This window comes from Geotrypetes seraphini, chromosome 19, assembly GCF_902459505.1.
Source record: "Geotrypetes seraphini chromosome 19, aGeoSer1.1, whole genome shotgun sequence".
Taxonomy (NCBI): domain Eukaryota; kingdom Metazoa; phylum Chordata; class Amphibia; order Gymnophiona; family Dermophiidae; genus Geotrypetes; species Geotrypetes seraphini.
Genome location: NC_047102.1, coordinates 20,794,930 through 20,807,054, shown reverse-complemented (window position 1 = coordinate 20,807,054; position 12,125 = coordinate 20,794,930). Strand labels below are relative to the sequence as shown.

General features: G+C 41.0%; 1 protein-coding gene across 1 annotated transcript in view; it reads left to right on the top strand.

The window, feature by feature from the left end:
* Positions 1-3,083, top strand: part of LOC117352350 (tesmin-like) — an 80,887-nt gene extending 77,804 nt beyond the window's left edge. The window contains exon 6 of the mRNA XM_033928781.1: positions 2,891-3,083. Within this exon, the coding sequence (XP_033784672.1) occupies positions 2,891-3,083 (193 nt within the window). The remainder of the gene's footprint in view (positions 1-2,890) is intronic.
* The last annotated feature ends 9,042 nt before the right edge of the window (positions 3,084-12,125 follow it).

Genomic DNA, 12,125 nt, shown 5'->3' with positions numbered 1-12,125 from the left:
TTTAGTTGAATTCTGTTAAGGATTCTTCTTGATGTCATGATCAACCAAATCGAATGCACTGCTTAGATCGAATTGTAAAATCAGTGCATTCTTTCCCACAGTGAATAATTGAAAAATATAGTCTACCATAGAAGCTAAGACAGTTTCAGTGCTATAATTCAATAGAAAGCCTGATTGAGATTCATGTAAGATATAAAATTTTTCCATGTACTCCATCAAAACAGCATTCACCAGGCCCTCCATAAGTTTAGTGAAAAATAGAATATTAGCTATAGGTCTGTAATTATCTGTTGCTAACCCCTACAACCTATTGACCTCGACCCACAGACTACAAAATGAAATAAAAACCCTTCTATTCAAAAAAACACATAAACTGAACTAACTCAATCAGAAATGTCCCAAGCATCACCTGCAACTACTCCATATGTACTTCTAATACCATGACAATTCAGATGTAATCCTTAGAAACTCAAAGAAATGTACAAACTACTCCCTAAATACTTTTAATGTCCTGACAATCCATTTGTAATCCACCTAGAACTGCAAGGTAATGGCGGAATAGAAATCCCTAATGTAATGTAATTTCTAGTTCTTCTGGGAAGTTTCCATTACACATTAAATGAGAAATCCATTCAAAAAGTTTAACCTTAAATGAGATAGGGGCCATTTTCAAAATAGTGGGAGAGCAGTTATCTAACCTAAAATGAAAGCGTGAGTACGCATTGTAGAGTGTGAGGAATAATTGTCAATTTGGGGTATCGAAATGGTTCCAATTCATATTAGCTGGTATTACTTTGTCCGGCAGTAGGGTATATGTGTATATGTATATGTGTATGTATGTATGTATATATATATATATATATATATATATATATATATATATATATATATACACATATATATCCTACTGCCGGACAAAGTAATACTAGCTAATATGAATTGGAACCATTTCGAGATATATATATATATATAAGTCTGGTTGCTAGAAAGTCCTTGAAAAGGTAGCATTAAATTGTGAATTTTGGTCCTAAAATAAGAGGCTAAGTTCTCTGATGTAGGCATGTTGATGAAAGATGAACGTTTCAGATGGTTGATATCAAATAGTGTATTTACTAGTCTAAAGAACTCTTTACTGTTGACTGTAGATGGTCCAGTTTTATTAGAGTAGAAAGTTTGACGTTTATCTTTAATTAATTTTTTGTATTCTTTTATGTTTGATCTCCAATTAGCTCTATCGGATTCTTTCTTGGTTTTATTCCAGTCTCTCTAAGTGTCATGCTGCTCGCTTCAGTGACTTGTTGAAAACCAATGGAGATAAGGCTAATAACTCTTATCTGACGTGCCATCTGATATTATGATTTAAGATGAGAGTTTTAAGTCATCTAATCAAACCTCTCAAATCAGGATAGAAACATAGAAACATAGAAGATGATGGCAGAAAAGGGCTACAGCCCATCAAGTCTGCCCACTCTGCTTACCCACCCCCTGTCTATGCCCTAATGACCCAATTTCCTTATCTTGACCCTCGTAGGAATCCCACATGGGTATACCATTTATTCTTAAAGTCTGGCACGCTGTCTGCCTCGATCACCTGTACAAACTATTGAACCATACTTCAATTTATCTTATAAATCTGTTCCTTCGTGGGCTCCATCACCATTTCTCTGAGCAGAGCTCCTTGAAAGGCATCCATGTGAATGAATTTCAAGCTCTTGTAGCAAAACCTCCTTACACAAGATTCTACCACAACAGAGTAGTACTTTGCACTCATCCAAAATTCCTACCTAAGGTCGTCTCGGTATTTCACCTCAACCAATCCATAGTTTTGCCTTTCTTTGCAAACCCACATTCACATCCTGCAGTGTTAGCACTGCACACCTTGGACTGTAAATATGCTCAAGAATACAACCTCATAGAGGATCCTCCTGGCTCTTTGGGGCTTTTGACCCTAAGAGACTTTGAGTTCCTGTTTCCAAGAGAACCATCTCCATTTGTCTGGTGGACTATACGTATCTCCTTTGCATATAACTCAGGCTGGGCTGATGCGCCCAAGCCTGTGTAACAGCCCACAATGTCCGAACTATGGCTGCTTCAGTAGATCCTTTCTGCTCTATATCCATTGAGGACATTTGCAAAGTGGCCACTTGATCCTCAATCCATACCTTTACTTCTCGCTACTGTTTGCAACAAAACTCCATAAGAGATTGTCAATTTGGACAAGCAGTTCTGTACAATCATTTTACTTCCTGAGCACTTTCCACTCCAACTCCAACTCACTTGGGTTTTGCCAGGTTCATATTAATATATCCATTATCCTCATCCAGAGTCATGATCCTGGCTGCTTTGGAATCCCACATGCAAGAATATTATGCCTGCTTGTCCTCAGAGAAAGCAAATATACTTACCTGCAGCAGGTGTTTCCCAAGGACAGCAGGTATATATTCTCACAACCTTCCCACCTCTCCTAGTTGGATTCTTAGCTTTGTTACTGGGGTTCAAGAAAGGATTGGACAATTTCCTGCTGGAAAAGGGGATAAAGGGGTATAGATAGAGGATTACTGCACAGGTCCTGGACCTGTTGGGCCGCCGCATGAGCGGACTGCTGGGCACGATGGACCTCAGGTCTGACCCAGCAGAGGCATTGCTTAAGTTCTTATGATAGTCCAATGAGCCAAAGTTGGGTGGGAAGGCACTAGCATGCAAATGGTATGGGCACTGCATAAAGATTTAAAGTAAGTGTGTTTGGTAGTGTTCTGTGGATGTCACCCATATATGAGAATATATGCCTGCTATCCTCAGAGAATCCTCAGAGAATATCTGCTAACTTTGCTTTTTTTGGAGGTCAACATGTAGATTTATTTTTTACACATTCTTATCTTTCTCTGGATAGATTTCCACTTACCTGCATTTCATGGGAAGTAGTGGAAGCAACATGTGCCTGTCTGTTGGCTCAAGGAGAAGAAGCTGAAAAAGAGGATTGTTCCATCTGCTTGGCAGAACAAATGATCCTGGAAGAATTTGGGAGATGCTTGTCACAAATATTATATTCAGAATTTCAGTCTAAAGGGTTTCAAATTGAGTGACTTTATAAGGCAGAAAGCACACATAGGATACTGTTCTACAAGAAGTTCTGCCAAAGCTGAAGCTCCTTGTAAAATAGGACTAGGGCTGCATGTCCAAGCATCTCCAAGTCCAGAGGGAGCAGCAATTTTGGATTTGGAGAAAAATGTCCTCTTCCCCCCTCACACATACACCCATACAGTGATGTGAGAGCAGCTTTTCTAAATTCACTGCTCCCTCTCAAAAGGGCTCTAATCCATCGCTGGTGGTCCTCTAATAGGCAGCTCCCAGCCTAATGCAAGCTTCCCTAAACCCTTGACAGCCAGTAAAAACACCCCTCAATTACCTGACCCCTCCAACCCTCCCCTTCAGGCCCAAGGCCTTAAAAAATGGACTTGGACTGCAAGTCCCCCTACTTCTACCCATCCCCCAACCTAGTCCTTAGGCTTACCAGGATTCTTGGTCTCTATTGGAGTAGAAGTGATGCTTCATGTTCTCTGGGTTTTCATATATGAAAGCCTGATACCTAGCAATAATACAGTGATCTTACTTGTAGAGATCATAGTGGCCATTTTGAAGTCCCAAAGGACATGAGGTGGGAGCTAGTGAACCCAGAAATTGGGAGGGGGAGGAGTCTGGGAGACTGCAACATGATGGACTTATGCCCATACGTGGTAACCTCCCTTGCCGGGGGCTGCTCAAAGAGGATATCTGTGCTGCCTGAAATAAGGAACGCATGTCTGCACTGGTGTACCGCTCAAACCCCATGACCTTTTTCTGAAATGGCATTTAAATGTCTGAGTCTCTCCAGACATTTATAGGCTGCTATTTAAATGTGGGATGCTTCTAAAATAAAGGCTTATGTATGATATTTCAAATTAATAAATTATCTTAATTTCTATGACTCTTTAATCTGTATAGCAGGGCTATAGCCAGCCCTCAAATTTTGGGGTGACTGGGGGGAGGCAACGCATTGCTCCCTTCTCCCTCTCCTCCTTGTATGTGCACCAAACATACCCTTGCTGGCAGGATTGCTGAGGCCCTCCAGCCAAATAAATATAGTGCTGCTGCTTCCCTAAGGCAGAAGTTGGTGCATGTCTTCATCCCTCTGCGACTCCGACAAAATAATTAAAACTACAACTGGAAACCTATCTTCAAAATGGTCTCCCATGATGTCATTGCCAAGATACTAGGCGCTATTTCGTCCTTCCGACTCCAATCTGGACCCTTGTCTGCCTCACCTCCTGGTGGCAGTGAAAGATGCCTTTGTGGACACCATCCTTTCTCTCATCAACAACTCTAAAAGTGCTCACAAACTGGAAGTCAGCGGTCATCAGACTGATCTTGATAAAACTCAAAGTTCAACCTTAGCATGCCCTGCAACTTTAGACCTGTCTCTAACCTACCCTTCATCTCTAAGATCCTGGAGAAAAAACAGTACTAAACCAACTGCACTTCTTCATAGACAAACAAGGAGCCCTATTCGCCTTCCAATCTAGATTCAAGAAATTCTACAGTACTGAAACCGTCCTTCTCGACATCATCGACCACTGTGGAATCTCATGGATAAGGGTAATGAAGTCCTTCTGGTACTGCTGGATCTCATCGTAGTGTTTGATGCTATTGACCATCCTTGCCTCATTGAACAGTTCTCTGAAATTGGAATCCAAGACATTGCACTACAATGGTTCACCTCTTTCCTAATAGATTCCAAAGCATTGCTCAACAACATGCTATTGAAACCGAAATCGATCAAATACGGTGTTCCATAGGGGGCTCTGCTATCCCCCCTATTATTCAATCTCATGTTAAACCTGTCTTAGACATAGCCCAGAAATATCAAATACCGATTCATTGCTTTGCAGATGACATCCAACTGTACCTACCAATAGGAGAAACCCGTGATGCCCAGATTGCAAAACTCCTAAACAGCCTCTCAAAAATCAAAAACTGGATGTCAGTCAACAAATTACAACTAAACGCCTCCAAGATGGAACTTCTTTGGAATTCCGTGACTGTCCGTCCCTCGCTGTGCTGGGACTCGACTACTATAACTGCAAAAGACCAAGTGCACAGCCTAGGAATACTCCTTGATGGCAACCTATCACTTTCCAACCATATCTATCAGTGGTATCTTCCTCATTTTACTACCTGCAACAACTCCGAAAAATAAGGAACTACTTCACCCAACTACTATACCTTAGTATTCTCCTGCATGGATTACTGCAATGCACTATTCAACGGTCTCACAGCAAAAAAACATACATCTCCAGCGTGTTCAAAATGCGGCAATCAGGCTTCTAAAAAACCTCCATGCCCACGACCCTGTCTCCAAGGCTCTAGCGTCGGCTCACTGGTTACCCTCCCCTTTAGCTGTTATATCGAACCAAACCGTTTAATGATCGCTACTTCCCAGATGGGCATCCGCTCGAACATTAGAGATACTCTCTCCATTTGTGAGAATCGGATCCAGTATTGCTTTTTCCCTCATGGGTTCTGTCACCATTTGTCTGAGCAGAGCCTCTTGAAAGGCATCCACAATCTCCCTACTTCTTTCCGATTTGGCAGACGGAACTTTCCAGTCAGCATCTGGCAGATTGAAATCACCCAACAGCAGCACCTCCCTCTTTCTTTCCAAACTTTTGGATATCCACAATCAGATCGTTATCAATTTGTTGCATTTGAGTCAGAGGTCTGTAGATTACATCCACGTAAATAGAAGTTCCGATTAAAGTATGTAGATATAAGTACGATCAAAGTTGCACAAGCAAATCTGTGTGCATTACCGATTTATGTGCACAACATAATTGTTTAACAAGCTAATCAGCACCATGGTCAACCCCTGTGGCGTACCCCAAGGATCTCCACTATACCCAACTCTCTTCAATCTCTACATTGCATCCCTCGATCCCTCGGCACCTGCCTGGACAAATTAGGCTTAACCTCCTATAGCTATGCAGACAACATCACCATTCTCCTTCCTTTTGATCAACCAACGTCCTCCATGACAGACACACTACACAGGACACCTGAAACAGTAGCAACATGGATGAAAAATCACAAACTGAAACTGAACCCAGACAAGACAAAATTCATTTGCCTCGAAAATAATAAAAGCCCAACCATAACAAATCTAATAATAAACTCAATCACATACCCCATACAATCCACTCTAAAACTTCTAGGAATGACAATAGACAGATGCTGTACCATGCAACCACAAATCAACAAAACAATACAAAAATCATTCACGGTCATGAGAAACTTAATGCAAGTTTGAAAATTCTTCAACAGTAACACAATTCCAGCTCTTGATCCAGTCCCTAGTCCTAGGTCTTCTAGACTACTGCAACATACTCTATCTCCCCTGCCCCACAACCATGATAAAACAACTACAAACAGTTCAAAATACAGCGCTAAGACTTATCTATTCAACTGAGGAAACACGACCACATCACGGCGGCCTTACCTCCACTCACACTGACTCCCAATACAAGCAAGAGTACAATTCAAATTCTACTGCCTACTATTTAAAACCATAAAAGGAGATAGCCCAGCCTACCTAAACAACAGCCTAATCCAAACTACCTCAACCAGACATAGGAGAACTCACAAACCGTTCACGCATCCCACAGTCAGTGGTGTCAAACAAAAAAAACTGTACGATAGCCTTCTAGCCACACAAGCAGTAAAACTAGACTACCAACTCTCCAATTTACTGATAACGAATCCAGACTACAAATCGTTCAGAAAAGAAATAAAAAAACATCCTATTCAAGAAATCCTTGAAGACAAACTAACACTGCAAGACTCATCCCAAGTCTCTGAAGCAACTCACTCTACTCTTTAATTCCTCTGGAAATGGCCAGGTAACTCCTTTTGTAATCCACCTTGAACCTCAAGGTAATGGCGGGAATAGAATCACTAATGTAATGTAATGTAATTGGCACTAATTAAAATTTGTACGCACAATTTTCTAAGTGTATTCTATAAAGTGGTGCACATAAATTCTAGTGAGTGAATCTCAAAAAGGAGCATATCCAGGAGAGGAGCATGGGTGGCTCATGATTGTTCCTAACACTTAGGCACATTGTTATAGAATGTATCCAATCTCGCGCATAACTTAGGCCACAGCAGCACTATAGAAATCATTATTAGTAGTAATAGCAGTAACATAACATTGTACTTATAAACCACATAACCATAAGTTCAATGTGGTGAACAAAAGATTAAAAATAACATAACCTAAGGATGATTTAAAATTAGTTTGCTAAATATTTTGAAAAAAAGATGAGTTTTTCAATTGAGTTCTAAAGTGCTTGTAAGAGCAAGCACTACGCAACAGTGGCCTAAATTCCCTGTCATAGAAAGCAGGTATTTAGGCTTGGTTTTCATTGGCTTAAATGGGCGCAAAACATGATTCAACAATCTGCGCATAACTTCAGAGGTGTTTTATAGAATCATGCAATGATTTTTAAGCGTCATATATAGAATATGGCCCTTAGTCTTCTTTATCTTGTAATTGTAATTTTGGTCATTTATTTAAATTTGCTGACCTATGTCTATTATTTTTCTGTCAGAAGTTCTCCTCATGCTTTGAAGACATAAAATATCATACTAAAAATAGAAAGTATAACTAAATATCACCAACTAAAACAATAATTGTATCATGCTTTATCCTTCAGTATTTCAAATTCAAATTATATCCAGAGAAAAATACAAACTATGCTATGGAAAATTTAATTATAGCTTCTTTTCTGTCCTTTGGAATTATCCACTTTATACACAATAGTAACTTAGAATGAATTTCTATAATCTCTGTTGACGTGAGAGCAATGGAAGCTGTTCATTTTGGAGTCATTTTTTTTAGGGCAATTGCATTAGTCATAGCTGATTACCAAGTAATCTTCTGTTCCAACTGAATTAAAGTAATTACAGTAGCAAGATGGGCATTTATTTTCTAATTAAATCCTAATTTGGAAAGTGCTGGGAGGCAAAGTCATGCTTCTTTGTACAGTTAATGATTGAAGTAATAATATATAATTGTATTACTTGCAAAATACCTCTGAATATAGAAGTCACAAAGATCATAATACTGGTAAAAAGATATTCTCTGAAAGACAGAAGTTAAAAAAGAAACATTTTGATTTTGTTTCATTCTCTAACATCCCTTAGAATATATCTAAAATGTGACTAAACTTATAAATATACTATCGGGGTATCCCAAAAAAATCAGTACAAAAATTCATAATAGTGCAAAACACTGCAGTTCGCTTAATCTTCGGACTGAGGAAAAAAGACCATATTAGCCCCTACTACAAAAAATTACACTGGTTGCCAGTGAAGATGCGAATACTGTTCAAGTTTGCATGTATCTGTTTCAAACATGTCTGGGGACTAGCACTATCCTACCTACTACCACACTTCACACTACACAACCCCTCACGAACAACCAGAAACAGAAACATCTTTACATACCCTAAGATCACAGGCTGCAAATACAAATCCTTTCTGGACAGAACCTTCATGTTCCAAGCAAGCAGACAGCAATCCTGGCTGGGAAGCTACCTAAATAGAGCCAGGCAGACCTATGGCGCATTCCGAAAATCAATTAAAACCGTTCTATTTGACAAAATTCATCGCCTAAACAGATGACCTTTTCTCACTATATCTCCCCTTGGCAAATCTGATGTAATTCCTCATACAACTCCTATTTCTAATGTAACTCTTCTCTCCTTCGCTGATTGTCCAGCCTACTTCCAATGTAAATCGCCTAGAAGACATTTTGACTTTGGCGGTATAGAAAAATAAAGTTGTTGAATGATTAAAAAGGAATAAAGATTTAAAAAAATAAAATAAAGGGCAAAATAATCTTGTCTGCCCAGAAAGGTAGTTATGGTTCTTCTGTCATCCATGCAGGTAACTTTTCATGTTTTTGTTTAAGGTTGCAATTGATGCTCCAGAAAACTTGTGCAAAACAAAGAGCTCATTTAAATAAAATTATGCAGCTTTTCTTGGGATAATGTCAGAAGTACAGAGAGGGTGGTATATACCTGGAATGCCTTTCAGCGGGAGGTAGTAGAAATGAAAACAGCAATGGATGTGGTGGAGCAAAAGATTAGGTTACTTACCTCTGCTAATCTTCTTTCTTGTAAATAGCCTCTGGAAGCTTCACCACAGGATAATCAACCTCTTCCAGCCTGAAAACTGTAGGGATACTTGAAACCAATATCGAGCCCCTCCCTCTGTGGTCGTCTGCTGCCACCTAGCCCAGGATATCCAGTGAGTGCCCAAGCCAGGTAGATCTATAGCACAAAACAGGAAACAAAAGCAAAAAGAGAGAGGGGAAACGGGAACTCCCCGCTACATATCAAATCTGCTCGTGAACAACAATTGTATAACAACATGCTTGAACATTAAACAAATTAAAACAACATAAATTTAGAGAAAGGAGACACAGCCTGAGGTCAGAAAGGGCAACCACCCTGGGACCCCCTCTATCTCCTCAAACCTTACTTAGAAGGATGAAGTATGGGATTTTCAGCAAGGCTGGTGAAAGACAGAAATCCAGCTTACCAGTTCCTGGTCATAATAATAATAATAACTTTATTTTTTCTATACCGCCATAATCTTGCAACTTCTAGGCGGTTCACAATGAAGATAAGCTGTACAATCAGCAAATTACAGAGTATAGATAGAAATGAGAACATTCAGCGGTCAGTGAATTAGGAGGTGCCAAATGGTTAGGAGAAAGATGTACATAGGTTATTGAATAGAATTAACATAATTTTCATATTACATTGAAGAACATCGGGCACCAGCGGGAAGCTGGGTACAATTGTGAGGAGGACATAATAGCAGACAGAGATTGTGGGGTTCCTGTTGAGAGGAATGAAGGAATTTGGGTGATGTGAGGTAGCTTTGATTGTGTAGGGAAAAATCTGGCTAGGACATGAATTTCTTAAATAAGGCAGTTTTTAATTCTTTGCGAAAGACACTGTAGGTCAGTTTAGCTACATCAATGAGGTAGCCTAGCCATGTTTGCTGTTTACCAGCTTGGAACTTGAATGTTCTGTCTAAGAAGGTTCGATATCTGCAGCCTGTGATTTTCGGGTATGTAAAGAGGTTGCGGTTTCTGGTAGACCTAGTAGAGGAGTAGGCGATTTGCAAATCGAACAGTAGGCGACTTGCAAATCGAACAGCATAGATGGGCGGGCGTGAAGCTTCTAGAGGCTATTTACAAGAAAGAAGATTAGCAGAGGTAAGTAACCTCATCTTTTGTTCTTGCACAATAACCTCTGGAAGCTTCACTATAGGGACGTATCAAAGCAGTCCCAACACACCAGGACTGAAGCTCCAAAAGCTGCATCTTGCTTTGCCGTCACATCAAGCCGGTAGAACTTTGTGAAAGTATGCAGTGAGGCCCAAGTGGCCGTCCTACAAATCTCCCTTGGGAGAAACAGCTTTCGATTCGGCCCAAGAGGAAGCCATTCCTCTGGTAGAATGAGCCTTCACCACAAGAGGAGGCTTTTTCCCCACTGAAACATAGGCAGCTGCAATCCCCGCATGGATCCATCAAGAGATGGTAGCCTTAGAGGCTGGCTTCCCCTCCGGGCAGGGACTGCCAGCACAAACAGATGGTCTGAAAAGCGGAAGTCATTTGTGGCCTCCAGGTATCTCAAGAGGAGACACCTCACATCCAGAGACCGCAAAATACGGTCCTTGGACTTGGAGACCAAAGGAACAAAGGCAAGCAACCAAACTTCCTGACTGACATGGAACACCAAAACCACCTTCGCCAGAAAGGAAGGAACCATCCTAGAGGACTGCAGAATTGGTGATACGAAGAAAGGGATTTCTGCACGAAAGCACTTGTAGCTCCAAAACCCTACAAGCTGAAGTAACCGCTACAAGGAAAACGGTCTTGATGGTAAGATCCTTCCGTGAGATCTGATCCAGAGGCTTATAGGGTGGGGGAGCCAGCCAATGGAGAACCAGATTCAAATTCCAGGTTGTGCAAGGCAGCCGCAAAGGAGGCCGCAACTCTCCACCCCCTGCAAGAAGCGAGCAACGTCAGGGTGAGACGCAAGTAAACCCCTGAGAGAAATGGGACCTAAGTAGGAAAGACCCGCAATCTGAACACAGAGCGAAGAGATGCTTTTAACATTTAAAATACATTCAGTTTTTATATAAAATTCCTTTTCTAATTGCACTCTTTTTTTTCCTCTTTTCCCTTTTTCTTTTCTTTCTTTTTTTTCCAGATTCCCTGTCCTATTGTTTTTACCATATATGTCTCTCCTCTGAACTTTAAAAATACTTAATTGTACTTTTATCCCCTCTCCCCTTTTGTATTAGTTGGTCTGTATGTCTGTCTACCCCATTATTTTAAATTGTGTGTAAAAAATATATGTTTATATTTGATAAATTTTTATATCTCGCTTAGTAAAACTAAATAAGTGATTCATCAAAGTCGAATAAAACTTGAAACTTCTGAAGACCCGTCTCCAAGAAATCCAGTACCTTCACCACAGAAGGCACCAAGGAATCCATCTGAGCCTGCTCACACACCAAGCCTGAAAGCACCTCCAGGCCAAAACAGTGGATTTCCGCTTACTCTGCAGGAGTGTAGCGATGACCACAGACGAAAAGCCCCGCACTCGAGACAAGCCATAAGATCAAAGCGGTCCAGATCTGGTAGCGCTATGGGACCCTGCGTGAGCAGCCTCAGATGACAAAGAAGACGCAGACCCCTCCCAATGCTCAAATACACCAGGTCTGCGTACCATGGTCTTCTGGGCCAGTCCGGGGCCAGCAGGATCACCTAGCCCACATGAGAGGTCACTTGGCGCAGAACACGCCCTATCATAGGCCATGGAGGAAAAACAGAGGATCTCTCCCTAGAGCAAAGGCTGAACCAGGGTGTCCAAGCTCTCGCTGCCTCTTGGCAGTGGCTGAAGAATCTGTCTGCCTTCCGATTCCTGGCAGATGCCATCAGATCAAAGGAAGGATGTCCCCACTGTCGGACAATAGCTTTGAATGCTATCCTGGACAGGGACCATTCCCCT